Raw genomic sequence first — 27042 nt, 5'->3', positions numbered from 1 at the left:
GAACGTTTCTTCAGACATTGTGGAAGAGCTCTGAACACTTAGTCATTGCTACTTTTGGTTTTTGATATAAGGTCCTAAGATGTAGCCTAGCTACCCTGGAACTTTGATCCTCTTGCTTCTACTTCTGTTGGGATTATAAGCATGTGCCTCAAGGCCTAGTACACTTCAGTATTTTTATGTTTTACTTTACATCTTTTTGTGTGTGTCCTCAGACTTGAGCTACACACTTAAATTTGTTTTGTTTTTGGAACATGCTTGGTAGACTCTGTTTGACTGTAGACTCAGGCCAATCAAGGGCAGGTTAAACCACTGTGCCGTATCCAGATATAGAAGCAGCAGCTGAATGAGCTACATATAATAGGACTTTTTGGACAATGGTTGTTTTTATTTCTTTTAATTCTTTTATTTTGTTTCTCGAGACAGGATTTCTCTGTGTAGCCTTGGCTGTACTGGACTGTTTGTAGACCAGGCTGGCCTGGAATTTACAGAGATCCTCCTGCCTCTGCCTCCCAAGTGCTGGGATTAAAGGTGTGCATCACCACGCCTGGCTCCTCTTTTAAGTCTTAAATGACCACCTTAATTGCCTTCAACTAAAAAGTGAAGCATAAATCATGCAATGGTGTCCACATCTATGAGATCCTACCTAGCTCCTGGAAGGAATATAAGGAAGACAAGGTGGTTACTTAGGGCATTCAAGTCTGACATAGGCTACAAGAAACCGTACCTCAAAACACAAAATAAATAAAAGTAGTTGATGAAATGAGGTTGAAAAGAAAGTTATTTTTTTTTCTTGAGGACACTTAAAAAAAAGATTTTATTTATTATTAATACAGTGCTCTGCTGCATGTACACCTGCAGGCAAGAAGAGGGCATCAGATCACATTATAGATGGTTGGGAGCCACCATGTGGTTACTGGGAATTGAACTCAAGACCTCTGGAAGAGCAATTAGTGCTCTTAACCTCTGAGCCATCTCTCCAGCCCCCATGAGGACACTTATTGTAACAAACTCAATTGCACCATCTCTCTAAGAATCCTGTTCTGTTAAAGTGAGGATGTATATCAGCTTGTGACTGGGTACAGTGGCTTGTTGTTGCTTACTGCACTTGCGTTTGTTCTTGGGATGCTCTTCTCTGCTTATTCCTAATGCCCGGGAGTTCATTATGAGCACTGTGTGCCTGGCTGCTGCACCTATTTTTTTTAATGCTAGTGACAAAACAAAGTCTCAAATACTAGAGTCAAAGATTCTGTGATGGCTTCATGCTAGTAACCATCTCATGCACGTTTGGCGTCTATAAAGTGGTTAGCAAGTTTACAGGCAGGTCACTTAGACTTTCCTGTGTTCTGTTTGAAAGATTGAAATTGATGGTTTCTACTTAGCTCTCTAGGAGTTCTTTGAGGCCAGTGTTATGTAGAATACAGAGTTAGGTGGAGGCACATACCTTTTATCTTAGCATTTGGGAGACAGAGGCAGGTGGATCTCTGAGTTTTCAGGCCAGCCTTCTTGGTATATATAGTGGTTGACATAAGGCAGCCTGAGTTGAGCTACATAGTGAGACTGCTTTGAAAGAAAGAAAGAAAGAAAGAAAGAAAGAAGAAAGAAATTAGTCTAGGACAGTGCTCCTCAAGGGTGGACCTTTGAATTAGCAATTTAGATCATGTGGAGCTTGTGCAAAGCGAAGTGGACAGCCTGGGGCCTGGGGCCTAGCAGTGTCTTAACAGATCCTCCTAGGTTAGGGAATGTAAGTCAGTCTGGAAAGGCTGGTTACTAGACACACTGCAGAGGACTTTGTTCATGTGACTTGCCCTAATGAAATGTGCAGTGTGCCTAATTTGCCACAAGAGGGTGATGTTGGCAGGAGTCTGACAGTGCCGAATTGCATACCCTTGAGTCTGTTTGGCCTAAAGCTTACTCATGGCTCTCTTCCTCACTTACCTGCCTCTAGCTTTTTACCCCTTTTCTTTTCGAGATTTATTTGCCACCTTTGGGAGTCCGAAAGAGGGATTTTTTTTAAAAAAGGCCAACTTTGCATATCTCTATATCTCTAAGAATATGATTAATTTTTAGCTGGATGTCGTGGTACGCACCTTTAATCTCAGCACAGGGAGGCACAGGCAGGCTGACTTGTGAGTTTAAGGCCAGTCTGGTCTACAGAGTGAGTTCCAGGACAGCCAGGGCTACACAGAGAAACCCTGTTGTCTGGGGGGGAGGCTTTTAAAGAATATGATTAATTTTAAAAATGTGTGCTGTTTTCAGTGCTGTATATGTTGAACTGAGAGTTTATTTCACTAAATGAAAATCTGTGGAATTCAGTGAGAAGGTAGTGTATAGCATCTTCTTTTTCTTTCTGTTTTGTTTTTGGAGACAGGCCTTCTTTATGTAGTTCTGGACTCAATTTGTAGACCATGCTGACCTTGAACTCACAGAGATCCTCATGCCTCTGGCTCCTGGTGCTGAGAATACAGGCATGTACCACCATGCCTGGCTTTTTTTTTGGGGGGGGGGCATACGACATTTTTTTTTCTTTTGGTTTTTCGAGACAGGTATAGCCTTGTCTGTCCTGGACTCGCTTTGTAGACCAGGCTGGACTCGAACTCAGAGTGATCCACCTGCCTCTGCCTCCCTTGTGCTGGGATTAAAGGTGTGTGCCACCACCGCCCTGTCGGGTACAGCATCTTGATTGAAGATTTTCCTACTGCTGTACAGTACTTATCTGAAGTTTTCAAGTCTTTTTCCTACTCTCTGGAGTCCTAGGTGAGGATTTTATTTTTTCTTGCTGGTAGGAGAATGTTTTTAAAGATTGGCTTATTTATTATTTTGTATACAGTACTCTGCCTGCATGTACAAATGCAGGCCAGTAGAGGGCAGTAGATTTCATTGTAAATGGCTGTGAGCCACCATGTGGTTGCTGGGAATTGAACTCAGGACCTCTGGAAGAGCAGTCAGTGCTCTTAACCTTGAGCCATCTCTCCAGCTGAAGCTCTAGGCTGAAGCTCTTGTGTATTGCATGCATCTTCTTCCTGTTTAATCTGTTTTAATTCAGTGAATGTTTTCTGTTATCTCTTACAAATATGGTATTGCCACTTTACATTTATTGTATGTTTAAGGTTTTTTAAAATTTCGTGTGTTTGAGTATTTGCCTGTGTTCCTAGCACCAGTGCCTGTGGGAATCAGAAGAATTGTGGATCCTAGAGCCCAGAGCTGTTGCTGTGCTCTTAACCTAGATTCTGTTCAAGAGCTGTGCACACTCCTAACTGCTGAGCCATCCCAACTCCTTAATCAAGAGCTTTGTTGTTATTTTGTTTGTATTAAGTATGGTGGGTTTCTCTGTGCATCCCTGACTGTCCTCGAACTTGCTCTGTAGACAAGGCTGGCCTTGAATTCACAGAAATCCACCTGCCTCTGCCCTCCAAATGCTGGGATTCCTTTATTTTTGTTCCTTAATCAAATTAAATCAATTAAAATGTTTGTTTTGTTTTAAAAGATTTACTTGTATATTTATAGTGTTTTTACCTGCCTGTTCCCCTGAACGCCAGAGGAGGGCACCAGATCTCATTCTAGACAGTTGCTGGGAATTGAACTCCGGACTTCTGGAAGAGCAGACAGCACTGAGCCATCTCCCCAGTCCCAATTAAAGTATTCTTACAAGGTTACTTTACAAGTTATTGGCTAGTTAACAGTTACAGATGCAGTTTCCCTCCTCATGTAACACAGATGTAACTGGGATGACCTTAATGATCCTCTGCCTCTACCAACCAAGTGCTAACATTATAGGCCTGTGTACCTCAAACACAGCTGAAACAGGTCCCCTGGAATAACAGTATGCCCTGTTTTTCCAGTCCCAAGACTGCCTTTCTTTGTTAATTTCTAGATAATTACTTTCTTTTTAGGTACTGTCTTATTGTTTAGCCAGGGTTGACCTTGAATTTTCAGCCCTCTTTCCTTAATCACTTAAGATTACGTTAGATATGTACCATGACATCCAGTCTGCAGCTTTGTTTTGTTTGTTTTTGTTTTCTGAGATAGGGTTTCTCGCTGACTATCCTGGAACTAGCTCTGTGGACCAGGCTGGCCTGAACTCACAGAGATCCACTTGCCTCTGCCTCTCTTTGCCTTTCCTGGGATCAAAGGCTTGCTCCACCACCATCTCGGCCTTTTTCTTTTTTTTTTAAAGATTCATTTAATTTTATTTTTATGTACATGAGTGTTGCCTGCCTATGTCTGAGTACCAGAACAGCGTGGCACCTGATGGGTACCAGTAGAGGGCACTAGACCAATGAAGCATTTCTCCAGCCCTCTGCTGCTTTTAATACTTGTGCTAGTATGTTGAAGTTGGCATATACCTTGGTTTGCTATCTTTTTATTTTTTTTAAGATTTATTTATTATGTGTACAGCATTCTGCCTGTATGTACACCTGTAGGCCAGAAGAGTGCATCAGATTACATTACAGATGGTTGTGAACAACCATGTGGTTGCTGGGAATTGAACTCAGGACCTTTGGAAGAGTAGGCGGCATTCTTAACCACTGAACCATCTCTCTAGCCCCTAGTTTGCCATCTTTAGCCTCTTTAATGTGCTTTTCTGAGATGGGATTTTGTAAAAGTATTTCTGCGTACTCCCTGTGTCCTATCCTTTTCATTAACATTTGCTAGTGATGTTAGTTTCACATTATTTGAGAGAGGAAAAATGGAAGATGAGAATATATGTTTACGTACTGCTTATTTTGCCGTATTATCCTTCTTTCCTCCCCCTCCACCCACATGTCCTGGCTTCTCAGTGGCATTTTTTTTTTTTTTCCTCCATGGTGAATCTTTTTGTGGACATTTTGCCGCCCTCCCCCACAGCCTCCGAGACAGGGTTTATTTGTAGCCTTGGTTGTCCTGGACTCTCTTTGGCATTAAAGGCATGCACCACCACCACCTGACATTTGCTAATTTTAAATGATGTCAACATCTCTCTGTTTATATTCATTTTAGGTTTATTATCATTTTATTTCATAAATTAAATACTGATAAAGTATTGAGTTAGTATTTCTCAATTGATAAATTGATGATACAGAAGGTGTGTTTCACTCATTTAAATGAGATTTTCTGTTTTTCTTCCCTTTGGTCACACTAACTTTTATCAGATTATGAAGTAGCTTCACCACCTTTATGGCCAAAAACCACACACACAGCCCCTCCTCCTTAAGACCCCAATTTTTTGTAAAATTTCCATTTTCTTGTAATTTACATTTTAAGACAAGACAGATTTTTAAAAAATATGTACTCCTCCTTAAGCTAGGGATGATGAATCTTAAGTGCTGATTGTCTGAGGAGAAGGAATTTATGCCAAGTGCGGGCAGGACATAGCTGGCATTGCTTTGTATAAGGAAGGTACACTGTGTGAAGATGAGCAGGCTGCATGTTATGTGTCCATAGTTAGTTAGTATAAGCTTTTTCTTCTCTCTCTCTCTCTCCCTCTCCCCCCCCCCCTTTCCCGCTCCATCTCCCCCCGCCTTTGGATTTTGAGACAGGGTTTCTCTGTGTAGCCATGGTTGTCTTGGACTTACTTTGTGACCAGGCTGGCCTTGAACCCGGAGCAGTCCACCTGCTTTTGCTTCCCTGAGTGTGCCGTGTCTGCCCTTATCCTACTTTTCTAATGAGCACTCTGATGTACCTCGCTTCTCTTTGCTCCTCTGAGGTAACAGAGCAGTCTTTTGGTTAAACATTGTTATCAAGGGTTTCTGCCCTGCATGCAGGGGCTCAACTGCTTGTTACCTCCCAAGGAAAAGCCTGCATTTGCATTTTAGAGTGCAACTTCTAGATTTTCCTTTGTCTTTACAAAGTATCTGTGAAAAATACCTCTGAGTATTTTCCTTTCTTAATATTAGTGTGTTACCAGGGAGATGGGTTCAAAGCTGGTGATGAGGGAGAAGTTCATTCTCTGTGGCCTCCAAGGCTGTGTATTTTCTGACTAACTACCAAACAGGATGGTGTGCCATATTCTTCAAATAAAATGGTTGAGATGTTGAAATATATCTCTTTGTAAGAATTTCTTTACAGCTGGGTGTGGTGGCACACAATCCCAGCACTAGTTAGCCAGAGGCAGGCAGATCTCTCTGAGTTTCAGTCCAGCCTGGTCTACAGAGTGAGTCCAGGACAGCCAGGGATACACAGAGAAACCCTGTCTTGAAAAACCAACCAAGCAACCAAGCAACCAAACCTACCCACCCAAACAAACAAACAAATAAATAAAATAAATTCTATACTGCCTTTCTTGCCTGAACCCTCTCACGAACCCTTTAAAATAGATTCAGAAGGTATATCTAAGCAGTTACTGGTCCCACTCTCCAGAGTGTAATACACCCAGAAGGTAACAACATGGTGAAAGACTAAACCTGGACTGAAAACTTGGGCCAAGTGGCAAACTATGCAGATTGCTGAGCTAACTCTAGTCAGAGCCTTTCAGAAAATGTACATCCCTTAAGTGATTTTTTTCTTTTTTTTTTTCTGAGACAGGGTTTCTTTGTGTAGCCTTGCTGTCCTGAACTTTCTTTGTAGACCAGGCTGGTCTTGAACTCAGTGATCCACCTGCCTCTGCCTCCCCAATGCTGGGATTAAAGGCATGTGCCAACCATGCCGTTTTATGCAATACTCAAAGACTTCACATACACACATCATATACAAACAAGCCTGAGGCTAAACTGGGCCATATGAAATGCTGTCTCAAAACAGCAGAGATTCCTAGTCTCCATGTAGTCCTCTGTGTCCAGGAGCAGTGATGGTCTCTTGGTGCTCCTATTGGAGGAGTGTCACAGCACTAGGACGGCCGAGTGGTTAAGGTGTTAGACTTAAGTTACAGTGGCAGATACCTTTTTGGAATCGAACCCCACTCCTAATATGGGTGTTTTGTTGCTTCTTTTAGTAACCTTGAGGTATAATTACATACCCATGCATTTGGATTATTTCAACTGAAATATGCCTATTTTACCTGAGGTGTTTTGTGGCTTTTTTTTTTTTAAATACAGAATTTGTTAGTAATCTTTGACAATTTATAGGGAAAAAAGCACTGAGCTAGGGTGGTGGTGATACACACCTTCAATCCTACCACTTGGGAGGTTGAAGCAGGTGGAGTTCTAGGCCAGCCTGGTCTAGAGCAAGTGCCACCCTGAAAACAAACAAACCACTTAGGCCTTCCTCAGGGTGAAGAGAGAGCTCGGTAGCTAAGAGCTGTTGTTGCTCTAGAAGTAGCCCTTAGTTTAGTTCCCAGAACTCTCACACTTGGTGGCTTTACAACGAACATCCACAATCCCAGCCCCAGGAGACCTTGTCTGAACTCCTTGAGCACTAGACACACACATACCTATACACATACATACAGGTAAAACTCTTCATGTATAGAAAATAAATCTGAAAAAAAAAAAAAAAAGGACCTTTCTTGTAGTGATAGTACTGAAGATGTGAGTGGGACAGGAATTAATGTGTTTGCTTTTACTGAAGATTGACAGTTTTAATATGCTTTGTACTGCTAATACTACAAAGAGTAAAAAAAATTCCATAGTCAGTGGTTTCTTTTCTTTTCTTTTTTAAACTTTGTGCTACAATTAGTAATTATTCTTTGTAATTGTTGCAGGTATTCCATCTTCTAAGCCAACACTTCTAGCCAATGGTGATCATGGAAGGGAAGGGAATAACACAACAGGTAAGTGGTCTCTGGATTTCTAATGTGAAAGTTTTCATAGTAAACATTTTGGCAAGCTCCTTTAAGTATTATTAATACGTGTATAAGTTATTTCTGATAACATTGCTGTTTTTGTAGGATGTCTTTAAGCCCAGGGCGTCTCTCAACAATAGAAAGAGAGAAATGAGTTTGTTTTGATAGTCTGTGAATATTTATTGGAAGTGACCACATAAGATTTGGATCAAGAGCCAGGTGTGGTGGCGCACGCCATTAATCCCAGCACTCAGGAAGCAGAGGCAGGCGGATCACTGTGAGTTTGAGGCCAGCCTGGTCTATAAAGCGAGTCCAGGACAGCCAAGGCTAACACAGAAAGACCCTGTCTGGAAAAACAAAAACAAAACCAAAAACAAACAAACAAACAAAAGAATTGGATCAAGGCATGGAGAGGTAGCTTAGTGGTTAAGAGCACTGTCTGCCCTTCCAAAGGTACTAAGTTCAATTCCCAGCAACCACATGGTGGCTCACAACCATTTATAATGTGATCTAATGCTCTCTTCTGGCATACAGGTGTATGTGCAGGCAGAGCACCGTATACATAACAAATAAATAAATCTTAAAAAAAAAAAAAGAAAGAAAGAAAAAAAGAATTGGATCAATAAGCCTAGTGGAGTGGTGCACACCTGTAATCCCAGCACTCGGAGGCAGAGGCAGGTGCATGAGGATCTCTGAGTTCAAGGCCGGCCTGGTCTACAAATTGAGTCCAGGATAGCCAGAGCTACCTACATAGAGAAACCCTGTCTTGAAAAACAACAAACCAAACCAAACAAGAAAGAAAGAAAAAGAAAAAAAAAAGGGTCAATATTAAAATAACTCTTATAGATGCAAAAAAGCCATCACCTTGCCAGATGAGAGACCTTCCTTTGCTCTCTGCACCCTGAGAGGCAGTTCTCTAACCTGTATGTGCTCTGCACTTAGTTTCCTCTTCAAAAGTCGGAATTGGAAACCCACAGCTGTAAGTTATAGTGCTTTGCTTTGTGTTTTGTCTTCAATTATTTTCTCTCCCTTTTATCTTTACCCTTAACTGTTGCTTTTGGGAATTGATTCTAACTTTAACTTCTAGCCCAGACTAGGGCTTTTATAGTCTTTCAGCACTGAGTTCCTTCAGGGTTTTACCTCTTAACTAGCACAAACCACCCACCCCCTACCCCTGGTGTATTTATATGAGCAAAATTGCCAGAGCCTTAGCAGGGGTTTGCCCACATGGGATGTTTGTATTATATAAAGCTTTTCTTAGGTCGCCTGTGACCTATGAACTATATTTTTGTAAATAACTGCACTTAATTTGCATTTGTGATTAGGCTGATGCAGTTGACCCGAGTGAGTTTGGCTTTTGGTGCTCAAGCAGAGTACATTGTTCTTTACATCAGGAAACTTTCAACTCTGGGGTACAGCATTTGTTTCTCACCAGTACATTTGAGGCAAGCACAAGATGTACTTTTTTGTTTCAGTTTTTGTATATGTGAGTCATGAAAAGCCTTCCCTTTAGTCATCATAGAGTTGTTAAGTTCCAAATCTTTTCAAAAAGCCTTTTGTTAGCAATAGCAGTCTTCTTAAAATGTGCTCTTTTTAAAACTCATTTGTTATGTGTATGTGCTTGCATGAATGTACTTGTGTACAGGAGCCTGGGAAAGCCAGAAGAATGTATTGGATCCTTTGGAACTGGAGTCACAGAAAGTTGTGAGCCAACATGTTGGTGCTGGGAATTGAACCTGTCCTCTGGAAGATCCATTTTTCCAGCCTAGTCTCTTTACTTTCTAACTTTAGGAAATGTTGTAAGTTAAATTTAGTGGTTTAGGCCTATAATCCCAGTTACTTGAGAGGCAGAGGAGCAAGTTTGTGGCCTTCTCTATAGAGTGAACCATAGTAGACCTGCCTGGCTAATTTATTAAGATCTTGTTTAAAAATAAAAGACCCTTGGGCTGGAGAGATGGCTCAGTGGTTAAGAGCGCCGCCTGCTCTTCCAGAGGTCCTGAGGTCATTTCCCAGCAACCACATGGTGGCTCACAACCATCTATAATGTAATCTGATGATCTGATACCCTCTTCTGCAGATAAAGCACTGATATACAATAAATAAAATAAATAAATCTTTAAAAAAATCAAAATAAAAGACCCAGGGATGCAGCTTAGTGATAGAGCAACTTGCCTAACATTGTATAAGATCCTAGGTTCAACTTCCAGTACCACCCCCTAAAAAGAACAATGTACATATCTGTATACTTCGGAGTAATTGGAGTCTAGGTTCTATTTAATTAATTAATTAATTAATTAAGGCTTACAATTTATAAATTGTCCTTGGAAGACTAGAAACAAGTGTCATGTTATCTTCCAGTTTTGTGAATTAACTTCTCTGGGTTTCTCTGTGTAGCCCTGGCTGTCCTGGTCTCACTTTGTAGACCAGGCTGGCCTCAAACTCACAGAAATCTGTCTGCCTCTGCCTCTTGAGTGCTGGGATTACAGGTGTGCATGACAGTTGGGCTCCTGCTTTGAAAGGAAAGATAAGGTTGGTAAATATTCCTATGATTAAAGGAAAAGCAATTTAAACATGAGGTGTGGTGACTCACACCTGTAAGTCCAGCACTTGGCAGGTCCCTTTTTCAAAAAACCAAGTGAGGTCTGGAAAGATAACTCAGTGGTTAAGAGCTGTGTTGTGCTTGTAGGTCCCAGATTTAATTTCCAGCAGGGCCAGCCATGTTGGTTGGGTAACAACCATTAGTCACCTCAGCCCCAGGGAATATGTTTCTGTCTTTAGGGCACCCCCCCCCCCCTTCTCTCTCACACACACACACACACTTTTTATACATAATTAAGAACAAAAGTAAGTTTTTCAACAAAACAAAAATCAAAAACATAAATCCAGCATTTTTAACCTGGAGTTAGTGCTAGAAGAAGGAAAGGTTGTACCGAATCTATATGGATAGCTGTTTGGAACAAATGGGTATTGTTTTTAACATAGGAAGGAAAACAGCTGTCAATCTAGGCTAGACATCTTTTCCAACAGGATGTCAAACCTAACCAGAAAATACTTAGTGGGTGTTTTTGTTTTTGTCTTGTTTTGGTTTGGTTTTTGGTTTTTTTGAGGCAGGGTCTCTCTGTGTAGCCTTGGCTGTCCTGGACTTATTTTGACCTCAAAGCGATCCACTTGCCTTTGCCTCCCGAGTGCTGGGATTAAAGGCATGTGCCATCACACCCGACTTAGTGGGTTTTGTTTTTTAAGATTTTTTAAAGTAAAATGTTTATTTATGTGTTTTTGGGGTGTGGGGAGATAGCATGGGATCTCCCGGAGCTGCGGTTACAGGCAGTTGTAAATCATCTCATATGGATGCTGGGAACCAAACTTAGGTCCTCAGGAAGAACAGCAAGAGCTCTTAGCCACTGAGCCATCTTTCCAGCCCTGAGACATAGTAGTTTGTTTTGTTTTGTTCAAACTTAATAGTACAGTGGGTGAGGCAGGGCTGTGCACTCAATAAACACACAGTCTTGAATTTCCTGATGACAAAGTGGGAACTCAACTCTTTTGTGACTTGTCCTTGGCACCATAAAAAGCAGATCTTTCTGCTTTTGGATAACTTTCTTTCCATAGGTAAAACTCGGTGTTCATGTTCGGATAGTTAGGCTCCTGAGCTTGGCTTCTTCAACTGCTTTTAAAACAAGTGTTTTGCTGAGTATGCGTATGTCGTTGACAGAGGGGAGAAATAGAGTGGGTGCAGAATGCATGTTTCGGGGAGCACGCTGGGACTTGCTTCTCACTTGGCCATCACTAACTAGAGTATCTGGCTGAGAGCCCTGTGAAAAACTCCCCTCTCAGTTTCCTCAGAATTTTGTCTGTAGAGCTGAGAGAAGAGCAGCTCCACTAATAGCATAGTGGGGCGTATAAGCATCTTGCTGTATTGAACTTGCTGTTTACTAATGACCTGTGCTTTTCCGCCCTTTCCTTCCCCTTCCTGTTTCTTCCTCCCTTTCTATTTTTCTCCTCCTAGAAGCCTAGAGTATCTCTCAACACTGGGGCTACCGCAACACCAGACCAGTGATCTTTCCTAAGCACCGTTATACTTCTAAAACCTTCAGCATTTTGCAGCTTTGCTTTTCCTTCCTGGACACCATGTAGAAGAAGCTGAGGGTAGTTCTTCGGGGCCTATTTCTGCTGATGCCTGAGCAAGCCACCTGCCTCTTGCGTTCTGCAGGGCTTGATGGAACCTCCTTTCCCTTTGTGAGCACAATGTGCAAAATGAAATTCTTTTGATTTTAGTATTTTTATAAAGGTCATCAAATGTCATTTCTTTTCCTTATTCTCTTTTAGATTGATTTTATCATTTAATTCAGTCTTACATTTTTCTTTAAACATTTTTAGTTGGCCTTTTCTTTTCTTTCTTTCTTTCTTTTTTTTTTTTTTTTTGCTTATTCAATGTGAGAATGTGTGCTTTCATAAAGGTGTTGAGGCCACCAAGCTGCAATGACTTTCCCTTTCCTGTCCATCCCGTTTTCCCTCTGTGAGCTTGCTTTTAGCAAAGGTTCTGAACTAAGTTTTCTAGTTGCAAAATTGTTTCTCTGAATGAGGTTGTTATTTGTGTTGGGTGTTGTGGTGACTACTTTCAGTCCCAGCACTCAGAGGTCACCCAGCCAGGGCAACAGAGCGACACCCTGTGTTTTTTTTTTTATTATCTGCAAGGTGGGCCCCAAATTTTTGTTGTCATAAACTGTATTACCTATTTATCTAGACTTAAATTCTTCTGAAAATTTGACAACACCATTATTATGTATTGGCTTTTAAAAATAATCATAATTTACTTTTTGAACATAATCATAAAGTATCAAAGTAAGACTTGGGAAGTTAAACTGGAACCCAGTTGTAATGTTCTTGATAGCTGTAGAGAAGGACAAAGGGCAGTGACAGGATTAAAAGCAATTTCTCGTGAACAACAGAGAAGCAAGCCTCAGAACACCTGAGAGGCACTGCAAACTTAGTAAGCTTCTAGAACAACCAAGCCAAGGCCTCCTGCATGCCCCTGACCCTGATCCTGCAGCCACCTTCTTAACTGTGCTACTCAGGCTGGCCTTGAACTTCTGGGCTCAAGCATTCTTTTACTGGCTGAGACTACCGGCACACGTCACTGTGCTTGGCTTGTGGTGACATACCAGCTTACTCAGGAGTGTGTTTAGGATTAGGGTCTGTTTGAGCGCTGAAGAACTTTTTTCTGCCACGTTGTAGTAGAATTGATGGGTCACATGTGAAGTCCTATGCGTAAAGTCTTCTATCATGAAGTAAGAATTTTTATTCTTAATCTGTCTCATTGGTACTTTTTTGTTCATTTTTCCAAAGAAACAAGTTAAACAAAACAACATAAAACCTAGGACCATTTAGGATAAGTGCTATGGGACCATGATTAAGCTTTGGGTTTTTAGGAGTAGAACATAAATGGCAGGCCAGATTTGAGACCTTACAGGAATTCTGATAGAAGAACTGAAGTGTGAAACGTGCTTTTTATTTCTGTCCTTTTGGTTACAGAGGGTGTTTCAGCCTCTGAGGTACTGCTTACTAGACATTAAAATCTGACACAAAACTACTTTTGAAACCTGGCTGTACTAGCTTACATTAGAGATTTCAGACTGGGTAAGAAGAGTCAGGGATTCTGAGAAGTAGGAGGCCAGCCTGAGCTACATAGTGAGTTCAAGGCTATACCCTGAGCTGCATGAGCTGTGTCTTAAAAACAAACAAACAAAGCCCCCAAAATTGTACTTTTGAAAGGTAAAATCAGAATGACTTGAAGATTTAGGAAAGTTCTTGAAGTGATTGCAGTTGAAGAAGCACTGCCTTCCACAGGGATGTGATCACAAGGCTGGTGTCTGGCTGAGTGCTGCTCTGCAGGTCTAGACAGGGCCTGAGGTTGGTATAGTTCATCTTCCAAGATGCTGGTAACAGTATGGAGACTCTTATAGGGGACCTTACCACCAAGTAGAAGATAGTTCTTTTATTTGTTTTTTCCTCTCCTTTTTATTAGGGGATGGTGAACTTTTAAAAATAATAGTAGCATTTGCTTTGTTTTTCAAGACAGTTTTTCTGTGTAGCTTTGGCTGTCCTAGACTCACTTTGTAGACTAGGCTAGCCTTGAACTCAGAGCTCTGTGTGCCTCTTCCTCCCTGAGTGTTGGGATTACGGGTGTGCGCCACTATGCCTGGCTAGCGCTAGCATTTGCTTCTTTAAAATCATGTTTAGTATGTTTCTATTGCTTTATGTTTTTTAAACCAGTCTCTGTGTATAGCTTTTTTTAAGTGACTGGTAGGTAGAAATGCCAGGCAGCAAATGGTCACATATCCTCATACTTCATAACTGACATTGGTTTAGTCCACTTTTATTTCTATTTTGTTTATTTTGTTTAAAATTTTTATGTGTTTCTTTGTGAGTTTAAATAAATGTTATTTAGTGCTACTAGCCAGGTAAAATTTGATATAGTTTGTTAGCTCCATTTGTTGCATTTGGATATTTTATTTTGAAGGCAATAAGGTAATATTTCATATATAGCTACTTAGGAAGTAGCCTGTTCCCTTGAAAAAAGAAAAAGTGCTGTTACTGTGATGGTCACAGACTAGATGGAGCATCTCTACTTAAATGTGTCTCATGTTTTCCCTCTACCCCTGTCTCAATAATGAAGATGTAGAAGTCTATTTATTTATTTTTTACATATTTATAGCTTCATTTGTATTTTTTTTGTGACTTTTAGACTTTTAACAGTTTGTATAATGGGACATTTTACTGTGTCATTGTGCTAAATAAATTAAACTAATAAACATCGTACATTAACACCTTATGAACTGCATTTTGGCTGGGGTCTTAATTATTGAAGTATACAACTAACGGTGCTTTGAGGTCTGAGTTATCAGTCTAACAAAGCTTTGGGTCTCGCTCATAACAATTCTGTAACTGTATGGACTTTAACACTTATGTTAACTCTCATCTGCGTGGTAGAAAGCTTAGTTAACTATTGATTGTTAGTAACACCTGCTGAATTGGCAGATGACAGAGGGGTCTTAAAGGCAGTGTCTGTGGCTTATTAATTGTTAATTTATGGCACCATATTATAAAAATTATATCCACAGTGTTCTTGTACCTTCTGGGTTTATCTAATAAAGCTTGTTATGTTCAGTAATATTTAATATGGTGACTGTAATAAAGTATAGAGTGTAGAATTCTGTACCTACACAATAAATAAGGTTGTAAATGTGTGTTGACTGAATAAAGACACTGAAAAGGAGTCTAGGGGTGGTGGTATATGTTTGTAATCTCCAGCATGTAAGAAGCCCTAGGCAGGAAGATTGAAAGTTAAAAGCCATCTTGACATGGCACAGAAAGACTTTGTCTCAAAATGAGGCAGGAAAGGGAAAGCTCAATATAGATTTTCATTTTGTTTTGAGACAGAGTCTAGCCATGTAGTCCAGGATGGCCTTGAATTTATGGTGATCCTCTTGACGTAGCTTCCTGAGTGCTGAGATTGTAGGCATATGCCACCATACTGGCTCTTACTATAGAACTTAAATGTTCTAAAGATGATTTGGAAAATAATGATAGTTACTACTAGTACTGCTGCTACTCCTCCTCCTCCTCCTCCTGCTGCTTTGTTTGAGAAGGGGTCTATGCAGCCCTTGCTGATCTAGTCTGATACCCATGTATAGCCCAGGCTGGCTTTGAATGCACAGAAGTTATGCCTCAGCCTCTCTGACTGGGATTACAGGTGTGTGCCACAATGTTTTTTAGGAGCAATTCTTGATGGAAATGGAAACTTAGTTACGATTTGGTTCTTCCTTCTCATTTACCATGAGAATATGGCAAGACCAGGAGGCTAGAGATTGTTCTAGGCAAAAATATAGTATATAATGGACAAATACAGAGTGCTACTATATGTAAAACTAGATTATCCAGCAGTGTTGCTGGCTATTTAAAATGTAATTGAAATAGGTAGATTTCCTTAAAAATTCGTGTCTGTGTGTGTGTGTGTGTGTGTGTGTGTAACAGACACATGTTCTCTGTGAATGTGAATGTACGTGCATATTCAAGTATGCATGCACGCAGATTTTCTTTGTTGTTGTTGTTGTTGTTTTTGCGTTTGGTTTTGTTTTTTGAGACAGGGTTTTTCTGTGTATACTTGGATGTCCTGGACTCAACTTTGTAGACCAGGCTGGCCTCGAACTCACAGTGATCCTCCTACCTCTGCCTCCTGAATGCTGGGATTAAAGGTGTGCGCCACCACCGCCTGGCCTTTGTTGTTGTTTTTTAATGGTTTTCTGGCATAAATAAATTTCTTCTCAGGAAATTCTACATATACAATTATCTTTAATTTATAAAATTAACTTTGTAAATTTCTATGGTTTTTTGTTTGTTTTGTTTTGGGGTTTTTGTTTGTTTTATTATGGAAAAATGAGAAGGAGCTTCTTAAGGCCCTTTAAAAATAGCTCATGGGCTGGGGAGATAGCTAAATCAGTAACATGCTTGTCTTACAAACTTGAGGACCTGATTTCAGTCCTCAGTACCTGTGTAAAAAAGCTGGGAGTATGGCCAGATGCAGTGGTTCAAGCCTATAATTCCAGCAGAGGCAGAGACGGGCAGATCTCCCTGCCTGGTAGTTCACCTGGTCTACAAAGGGAGTTCAGGGCAGCCAAGGCTATACAAAGAAACCCTTTCTGCGGGGTGGGGTTGGGGGTTGGGCAGTGGGTGTGACAGACTTTTCCTAGGCAGAGGGAACCACACATATGTCCTCACCCAAGAAGGAAGCTCCTAACAGACCAAAGTAATGTCCAGTAAGCTTTTTATTGGGATTACTAAGAGGTGAGGGGTTCTTTACAAGGATAACTCAAAAGTAGCCACATCACTAGAAAGCCCACCACAATGTGGCTTTGGAAACCTGCAACCCTATGGCTCGTAGGCAACTTCCAACATGTCTATCTTTCTGCACTTTGGCTCGTTAGAGTCTCCACTCACAGCAACTGTTGATAGCGGTTTTAAGTTTGTGTTCTCTTGTATATATGACCTTTTACCCTCCTGAGGCTTGTTAGCCTTTTCTATGAAGGCAATATTTTACTATTGGATTACTTGTTATACAACAGGCCAGGGCCCCTGATGAGGCAGACCCCCCGAGCTCGCTGCTTAGCCACTCTGAGTGATGGGCTCCAGGCCATTGAGAGACCTTGTTCAAAGGAGGTAGAGGGACCAACCTACCAACCTACCTACCCACCTATCTGTTTATTTGGAGGCAGGGTTATACTGCCTAACTCTGACTGTCCTGGGATTCACTATGTGGACCATGCTGGCCTTGAGTGCCTGCCTCTTGCCTCCCGAAAGACATGTACTATCATCACTCCTGGCTGGAGACCATTCTTGATAATGGCATCTAAGGGTGTCCTCATCAACCACTACCAACACAGCCTGTTACAAAGAGGTGCTGGAGTCTTATAAGAAGGATGTGGGTATAAAGTTCTGAAAGGAGCTTCCAAATGGCAGTAAAATGTTACATCTATGCCATTTTAGAAAGAGATTTCAGCCGGGCGGTAGTGGCACATGCCTTTTAATCCCAGCACTCGGGAGGCAAAGGCAGAGCCAAGAAGTAAATCTTTGTACATATGGTGAGATGGTTGTAGACAAGGATGACAAGATAATTTGTTAGGGAAAGTACAGACTTTTCGACAAATGGTGTTGGGAAATTTGGATATTCATATATAAGGAATTGTGGGACTGGAGAGATGGCTCAGCAATTAAGAGCACTGACTGCTCTTCCAGAGGACCTGGGTTCAATCCTCAGCATTTACTTGTTGGCTTACACAACCGTCTGTAACCCTAGTTCTAGGGGATCTGATGTGATGTCCTCTTTTGGCCTCCTGGGGTACCAGAACTCACATACATATAGGCAAAATACCCATATACATAAATAAAAGCAAATCTCAAAAAATGGTTTGATTTTTTTTTTTTAAATACCATATACAAGAACTAGTTAAAAATGGATTTGTGCCTGTGTTCCCAGTACTTAGGATGCAGAAGTAGGTCTGGGGATCCCAGTAGAGTCAGAGGGAGACGGAGCTCTTAAAAAACAAAGCACACCACAAAAATAAACAACTCTTTTCAAATATCATGGGGTGGGGCAGGTGGTGGGTTATATTGGGGGCTAGGATATAGTACAGGTGGATCAGAAATTTCAAGATCAATCTTTGGCTTGGCTACATACTGTGTTTGTGGCCAACCCAGCATACATGGAGAACTCTGCCTTTAAAAGAAATGACGAAACATTTAAAAATAGATTTATTGAGCCGGGCAGTGGTGGTGCATGCCTTTAATCCCAGCACTCAGGAGGCAGCGGCAGGCGGATCGCTGTGAGTTCAAGGCCAGCCTGGTCTACAAAGTTAGCCCAGGACAGCCAAGACAGAGAGAGAGAGACAGAGAGACAGACAGAGAGAGAGAGAGAGAGAGAGAGACCCTGTCTCGAAAAACCAAAAAAAAAAAAAAAAAAGGTTTATTGACTTCATAATTACAGCACTTAGGACTCTGAGGCAGCAAGAGATTATGCCAAATTTGAAGTTAGCCTGGGCTACATAGTGAGACCTTTATCTCATCTTAAACATAAAATAACAATTGGAAAGATTATCTGACTCACCAATAAAACTAAACTAGGAGCTTAACCAGACTTTTGTTCACCCACTGTTTACATTACCCAAAGGATGGAAGTAAATCGGGTATCCCATTTACAGAGGAGTAAATAAAAAAACAAAACAAAACTGTGGTGTATGAGCTTCTGATATGGCTACAACTTGATGAACCATATGATGAGACTTTATGTTAATTGAAAGTCCCCCCCACTTTTAAAAAAGATTATTTACTTATTTGTATACCACATGCTGCCTTCACATGTGCCTATCTACCAGTGCTCTTAACTTCCGAGCCATCTCTTCAGCCCCAAAGGGGCCCCTTTAAGTACTGGGGAATATATTAATAGAGGTGGAGTGCTTGCCTGGCATTCTCAAGATCATATGTTCAAGTGTCTAGTACTTCAAAGAAAACAGACCAGTCACAGAAAACATATTTCATATTGTAACATTTATATCAGATACCTGAAAGAGTCCATAGAAGTGGAAAATAAAATGGCAGCTCCTAGGAGCTGAGGAGTTAGTCTTTGGATACAGAACTTTAGTTTTGCAAAATGAAAAAGATGTAGAGAGAAATACACAAATATGTAAATACTGTCTAAATGCTAGACAGTTGCAGAACATTTCATGAAGATTAGAAATTAAAATCACCATTTGAATGTAGAATTCACACATCAAGTTTGAGATGTCCTAAACTGAACTCATTGTCCTCCCTTAGCACCTGCAAAAGAAAAAGAACTAAATAAAATACCTGCTCCCATCTCATTAAAAGCAAACTCTGCCTTTTTAGCAAGCAGGTTGAAACCTCCCCCCTCCCAGATTTATTCATTTATTATTATGTATACAATGTTATATCTGCATGTACAACTGCACACCATAAGAGGGCTTGTGAGCTACCATGTGGTTGCTGGGAATTGAACTCAGCACCTCTGAAGAGCAGCCAGTGCTCTTAACCTCTGAGGCATCTCTCCAGCCCCTGTCCTACTCTTATTTCTCTCACCCATATCTAGTTTTTCAGAAAAACAGATGAAATCTGACGGCTTCTTAAACTTTGGTCTTCTGAATTAGTTTCCTAGCTTCTGCTTTTTTCCTGTAATGTGTATTCTTAAAAGTAGCCAATGTGGGGCTGGAGAGATGGATTAGAAGAGCACTGGCTGCCCTTCCAGAGAACTCAGGTGTGACGCACAGCACCCACATAGTGGTTCACAACTGGCAGCAATCCTACTTCCTGGGGATCTTAGGTGCTCCTTTGACCTCTGAGGTCACCAGGCACTTACATAGTACACAGAAGTTGTAAATATATATCTGATATGACCCTGTACATGGGCCATGTTGGGGCTTGGGGTTTTGTTTGTTTGTTTGTCATTCTCGTCATCTCTCTGACCATATTTTTAGTCTTCCTGCATTTACTTGGCTTCATTGATGTTGCCGAGTTCCTTCAGGCTACGGGTTGCTACCAGGTTACTTGGACGTGAAGTCATCATGGAATTCTGGGGAAATGTCCAAGAAGATGCTCACAGTGGTGCTTGCCAAAACTTTCTATCAGCATGAGTACTGCTTGGTGTCCTTCAAACCAGAAGAACACTATGGAAGAGGAAGAGAATTAGAAAGCACACTGGCATCAAGAAGAGGCACCCTTCCAAGTACACCCTGTGCACTTGGCTGCCAAAGGAAATGTTAGGAGGATCCAATAAGTACATTTGGAGCTGAGATTCAGTAAATGGATGACTGGCAGTATACCTTTTTGGCTACTTAGCTTTTATATGCTCTTTTCTACATAAAACACACATACACACACACTCACACTCATTCCCTCCCTCCTTGGCTTTTTCAGACAGGGTTTCTCTGTGTAGTCCTGGCTGTCCTGGAACTCACTCTGTAAATCATGCTAGCCTCAAAGTCACAGAGATCTCCCTGCCTCTGCATCCCAAATGAAGGGATTAAAATTGTACACCAGTCTGGTGGGTCTGATAATTTAAAAATTTTTAATTACATTTTTAATTTCTCTTGTGTGGGTTGGGGGTGGATTATACATAGGCATACTTGTGTAGGTCAGAGGAAAATGTGCTGGAGTTGGGTCTCTCCTTTAAGACATGGAGCCTAGGGATTGAATTTAGGTCATCAAGCTTGAGAGTAAGTACTTTTACTAACTAAACCATCAATTCCCCCCTGCTGTCTCTGTTTTTAAACACAGGGTCTTGGCCAGGCCAGAGTCTTGGCCAGGGGCAGGGGCACACGGCTTTAATCCCAGCACTGGGGAGGCAGAGGCAGCCTAGTCTACAAAGTCCAGGACAGCTAAGGCTACACAGATAAACTCTGGGTATGGGGGTGGGTGGGGGGGTGGAATTCAGGATCTCATGTAGCTATCTCCTGCCTGAGAGTTAGTAACATAGGTGTGCCTCACCTCGTTTGGCTTACTTGGTTTGGGGACTGATCCTAGGACTTTGTCCATGCTAGGAAAGCACTTTACCAACTGAGCTATGTCCCTAGGCCTTGTCATTTTTTGAGACAGTCTTGCTATGTAACCCCGTATAGTCTGGTACTGTGGTTGCTGTATAGGCTAGGCTAGCCTATACTTTTAAAATACTCTTGTATCTACTTCCTACATACTGCTGAGATTACAATCATGAACTACCACACTAAGCTCATAAATTAATCTTCAGTAATTCATAATAATGGGAAGAAGAAAATGGTTGAGTACATACATAAGCCAGGCTTGGTGATTTAAATCTGTAATCCCAGCACTCAGTAGGTAGAGGCAGGAGGATGAGGAATTCAAGGTCATCATCTTTGGCTACAAAGCAAATTCAAGATCAGCCTGGATGCATGAGAACTTATCTCAAACAAAGCAGACAATCCTGGTTAAGGTAGCACACCCCACTTCCTAGTACTGTGGAGGCGGTGCTAGAAGGGTGATTAGAGCCATCTCCAGCTACATTGCAAATTTGAGACTATCCTGAACACACAAAAATCTTTCTAAAAAACAAAATACGTATATGAAAGAAGACTGTATTATATAAACCGGTTACAGTTTTCAGCTGAGTGTAGTGGCACACGTCTGTAACCCCAGCACGCAGGAGACAGTGCTGGGCCTCACTGAGTCTGAAACCTACATAATCTACATAGTTAAAGATCAGCCAGGGTGACAGAAAGGGACTTTGTCTCAAAAAAGCAAAACAAAGCAAACAGAAAAATCTGTCCTGTAGTTCTCATTTGTGTAATTAAGTAGTCAGAAGCCATTGCTGGTATCAGTGACCATTTTTGCTTCCCCCGAATTTTGCTGTGTAGATCATGCTGGTCTCAAACCCAAAAAGATCCACACACCTCTGCTTCTTAAGTGCTGGGATTAAATGTATATCACTATGCCTTGACTTTCTAAATTCCCAGTTTTATATTTTCCTTTCTTCAGGCAGAACTTAAGCTAATTGAATTTCTTTACCTTGTGAAGTGACTCAAGCTTTCATTCCCTAGTCTATCCTGGTTTTGGTTCGTGTAGTTTTCCACTATTTTTGGCAAGGAAATGTGAAGAGGTACTTCAAAGGATCCCCTGGGCTTCAGGTAGAGCCTTTCTGGCTTTCATTGTATAGTAACTTCTCCTTTAAAATTGGACTCAGTCATTTTAGCACATAGGTTCAGTGCATAAAGAGTCCCAATTGACTAAATTGGCAGTCAGTCCCATCTTCTAATTTAATTGCATCATTAGTTGTATAGGCTGGTAAATTATTTTCCTCTTTGGAAACTAAAAGGTCCAAATTAGTAGAACTCAGTTGGCAGAGTGAAGCAACATTTTTTTTTCTGGTGGATTATTAGAGTATAGAATGATTGTCAGGGGGAAAAGGGTATGGCGCAGAGGTAGAGTGTGTGCTTAGCATGTGTGAGGCCCTGGGTTCAAGCCCAAGATAAATAAATGAATGAATGAACCCACCTGCCTTTTGGGTTCTTGGTTCTAAATGTGGCAGTAGGGGAGACAGCACCATGTAAGGGTTCTGGTTCGGTGCATTGGCAGTCCTTTCAGAGTGTTGTCTCTTAACTGTGACTGGTAAGCAGTTCTGTCTCTAAAGCAGGCCTACTAGGTGATCGGATAGATTGAAACCGATGACTCCCACAGATAGAACCTCCATTCTGCAATTCATTGCTGTTAAAACGCCCATTCTCCACAGAGCTATGTGATTAGTAAAAAAATTTCCATTTCTCTCCCATTTTGGAAGAAATCCAGTATGACCAGGTATAAACATCTATAAATCACAGGTTTTTTGCCTTCCTCAATCAGTTGGCCATGTGTAACTCTGGGGAAGCCATTGGCATGGGTTGAGGAGGAAGCAAAAGAAGACAGCAGTGAACAAATGTGATCCTCTGCTGTGAAGTTTACTCATATCTTTGATCTCCTTGAATTTATTGTTTCTACGTTATAGTAGATGGGTACTGTCCATGCCCAGCTAGAGAGGGTAGGTTGGTGGGCCATGATGGGAGACTAGACTACAGGGTCATATTATTTTATGATGGTTAGGTTTCATGGTTAAGCATTTGGTCTCCACTGGAAGCCAATAGAAAGAAGATGGGCATGATAATGTATGCCTGCGATCCTAGGACTTGGAGGTGAAGGCAGGAAGAGGGCATTCAAGATGATCCTCAGGGCCTTTGAGATGGCTCAGCAGGAAAGGTTTCACCGGCAAGCCTGACGGCCTGAGTTCATTTCCAGATCCCAAATGATGGAGAGAACTCTTTCTTTTAATTTGTGTGTCCCCCACCCATTCGCATGCGCGCGCGCGCACACACACACACACACACACACACACACACACCCCAAAATACATAAACAGACAAACACATAAAAATAAATAAATTCGGAATGGTTGAGTTAAAAGATGCCTTCTTTATTTTCCACCTTTATTCTATTCGATTTCATTTTCAGACAAGCTGGCTTCAGAGTTCATATGTAGTCTGTGTTGGCCTGAACTTTCGGCCTTAGAGCTACCTCACAAGTCCTGCATGTCATTAGACCTCAGTTACATTTTGTTTAAAGAAAAATGTTCACTGGATAGGGGAACAATTAATTTCTTTTTTTAAAGACTTGGTATAAGGCCAGGTGTGGTAGCACAAGCCTGTAATCCTGGCACTCAGGGAGCCAGAGGGAGGTGGATCTCTGCAAGTTTGAGGTAGCCTGGTCTACAAAGCAAGTCCAAGACAGCCAAGGTTACACAGAGAAACAAAACCACAAAACGAAACTTGGTGTATATTTGCCTGCACTATTATTATCTCCTTCTAAAGTAAAAGCGTTTAAAGGTTAGGTGTGTTACTAAGTGGTAGAATGCTTGCCTTTAATGAGCCAGGCCCTTGGTTCAATTACCAGTGAGGGTGCATGCCTGTGTGCTTGTGTGTGTGTGTGTATGTGTTGTATTTTAGGAGAACTCAAAAGTTTGCGGACAGCCTGGGCTACATAGTGAAATTCACTCTCAAAATTAATTGTTTATGTTCTCATGTAAGTGTGTACGCAGGTGTGAAGGTCAGAAGACAACTTTGAGCAGCAGGTGAAGTAGGTTGTGATTACAACAAATATGCATGAAAGAGATAGTGTTTGTGTTGTTATTACAGTCTTCAAAGGGGGGGAAAACTGCTGTATCAGGTACACACAGTGTGCAATAATGTTTTTAGTGGGCACTAGAACAAGGAAGCAGAATTTTATCATCTAGAATTCTTGCTTTATCTCAGTTGTTCTGTCTTAGGAAAGATTGTGGGTTGAGTGAGCGACCAGGGGTTAAGAACAGGGCTGGGGATGATATGATAGCTCAATTGATAGAGTACCTGCTAAGGGGGCCCTGGGTCTAAACCAGGCCAGATGACAAAAGCCTGTCATTTTGGGAGGGAGAGGCAAACAGACATTCATAAGCATCCTTGGCTACATAGTTTGAGCATGACCTGACCTACTTGTGTCAGTCTCACTCTCCTGGTTTGCCTGGAAGTCTCTTTGTAGGGATACACCTGCCTCTGCCACACAAGTGCTAGGATTAAAGGCTGAAAACATCTATTTGCTGCCATGTTCAGACTATCAGGCCACATGCCCAGCTCTGTACCACAAAGAAGGGACGGGAAAGGATGGGGAACAAAGCCAGTCCTCAGCTGACATACTAACAGTACAATCCAAGATGGCTAGGAACAAGAAGAGAGTTAGTATTTGGGTGTTAATTTCATACTTGATTTTGTGTCCAATGAGTTTCCAGGGTTTTTATTTATATTTTCAGACTATGCAACCCTAGCTTTCTTGGAACTCACTATATAGAGCAGGCTGGCCTCAGCAGTTCACAGAGATCGACCCACCTCTGCCCCCCTGGTGTGCACAATCACATTGATCTAGTAAGCTTTTATAATGAAAATAGCAGATATCCTTGGATAATTTGCCCCACTTTGGGGAGAGGGTTTGATGATGTTGTTATAGAGCACAAATGGCCAGTTATTTGTAGTTGCCTGGAAAACACTTCTAGAAATAATAGAAGCCATTGAAAATGGAGTATATGCAAAAATAGTTTAATGTTCATATGTGGTTACCACAGATGAATTTTGTGTAATATGTATAAATAAAATTTCTGACTTTATGCCAAATTCTGTTAATTTCTTAATTTCAATGCATATAACTTGCTTAAGGGAATGTAAAAACAGAAATGGGGCTCATTATGAATTACTGGCTCATTAAGGAAATTTTTATTTTTATTTTTATTTTTGGTTTTTTGAGACAGGGTTTCTCTGTGTAGCCTTGGCTGTCCTGGACTCGCTTTGTAGACCAGGCTGGCCTCGAACTCACAGCGATCCACCTGCTTCTGTCTCCCGAGTGCTGGGATTAAAGGCGTGTGCCACCACGCCCGGCTTAAGGAAATATTTTAATCCCTGTTTTGTCTGAAAAAATAAAAGAGCTGGTTTCTATTTTCCTCTGATTAGGATGGCTATACATCATGTCAAAGATGACAGTTCTGGCTTCTTAGGCCTGTTTTCCTGACCTGATTGTAGTTACTTTTTTTATTCTCCTATGTCTATCACCCTATGACCTGGAAGATTTAATTTATTTAATGAATTGGCCTAGTTTAATGTAAATCTTCTTGTGTTGTATATGTAGGGAAGTTAAATTATACACTAATTATAATAGTTTCATTTTTAGCAAAAATGAAATTTAATGGGCAGAAGTTTTTTTTTTTTTGGTTTTTAAGGAAGAGAATCAGTCTTTTATTATATTTCTTTTTAAATATACATTTATATTATTACATATAAATGAAATAAACTACATACTGCAATAAGAACCACGAAACAATCAGGAATTATATAAATGTTAGATTCATAGTGATTTGGCTATTTGTATTTGGCACATTTGAAGAACACATCTTTCCTATTTTGGCCCCAAATCAGCTGGAAAAACCCTAAGAGAGCTACACTCCGTTTCCTCTAGGGGGTTGGGTTAGGTTTTTGTTTGCTCTTTTGGGCTACAGATGCTTTTCTTTCTTTCTTTCTTTCTTTCTTTCTTTCTTTCTTTCTTTCTTTCTTTCTTTCTTTCTTTCTTTCTTTCTTTCTTTCTTTCTTATTTATACATATTCTGCCTGCATGTGTGCCTGCCCGCCAGAAGAGGGCATTAGATCTCATTGTAGATGATTGTGAGCCACCATGTGGTTACTGGGAATTGAACTCAGGACCTTTGGAAGAACAGACAGTGTCCTTAACCTCTGAGCCATCTCTCCAGCCCCGCTTCTTTTCTTTCTTTCTTTCTTTCTTTCTTTCTTTCTTTCTTTCTTTCTCTCTCTCTCTCTTTCTTTCTCTTTCTTTCTTTCTTTCTTTCTTTCTTTCTTTCTTTCTTTCTTTCTTCTCCTTTAAGATTTATTTACTCATTATGTATACAGCCATCTCTCCAGCCCCCAGATGCTTATTTTCACTGGGAGTTAAAAGTTATTAAGGAAGAGAATCCTAATCAATACATTATATTTCCAAGTGAAGCACCTATAAGAAAGGCCTGGAAAGGATCAGCAGAGTGCCAGCCTAGCATGCAGGGACGCAAACTTATATTTCTGGTATCATGTAAGCCTGGCATGACGGCACATGACTGTATTTCCAGCACGTGGGAAGTAGCGGTGGGACTATCAGAAGTTCAAAGTCATTTTTGGGAACATGGTTTAAGTCCATGGGATGTGTGAGGTACTAACAAAACAACAGAGAGAGACAGACAAGAAAATGCTATGAGTCAGCTGGCTTGAGAGGTATCTTAGCGGGTAAAGCATGCCAGTCAGTATTTTCTCCAGATAATTTACCCCCTTGCAAATTCCAATTGCTTGTAGCTAAATACATGTTTATTTAATACCATTTACTGGGCACTGGTTAGGTGCCAGGTAAGATACGTAGTAGGTACTGTATTAAGTCTGCTGTTTGGGTTGAGTGAAGAACTGTTTCACACATATTAAATGCTTGGTAGATGGAGTCTTGGATCTTCTTTAGCCAGGTAACTATACATTCTTTGATTTGGTGTGAAAGCTTGACAAGTAGTAATTTCTTAAAGGTTATTGGCAATATATGTAGGAAACCATAGCAGTGAAATTTTTTATCCTACTTTATTAAAATCCAGGGTCTAAGCTGGGTGTGGTAGCACACACCTTTATTTCAAGCAGAGACCAGCCTGGTCAGCAGAGTTAGATCCAGGACAGCCAGGGCTACATAAGAAAATCTTGA

General features: G+C 41.0%; 1 protein-coding gene across 17 annotated transcripts in view; it reads left to right on the top strand.

Annotated features, from left to right (window-relative positions):
* The window catches only part of MAP4 (microtubule associated protein 4), a 131638-nt gene that overhangs the window by 43289 nt on the left and 61307 nt on the right, over positions 1-27042 (top strand). For 16 of the 17 annotated variants that reach the window (XM_084752541.1, XM_084752532.1, XM_084752547.1 and 13 more), the window contains exon 3: positions 7616-7684. In XM_084752541.1, coding sequence (XP_084608667.1) covers positions 7616-7684 — 69 coding nt within the window. Of the gene's footprint in view, positions 1-7615; positions 7685-11702; positions 14529-27042 lie in introns of those variants that run through there. The other variant, XM_084752539.1, reaches the window with a different exon arrangement.

This window comes from Acomys minous, assembly GCF_964271855.1.
Source record: "Acomys minous genome assembly, chromosome: 13".
Classification (NCBI taxonomy): Eukaryota; Metazoa; Chordata; class Mammalia; order Rodentia; family Muridae; genus Acomys; species Acomys minous.
This window is presented reverse-complemented; position numbering and strand designations above follow the sequence as displayed.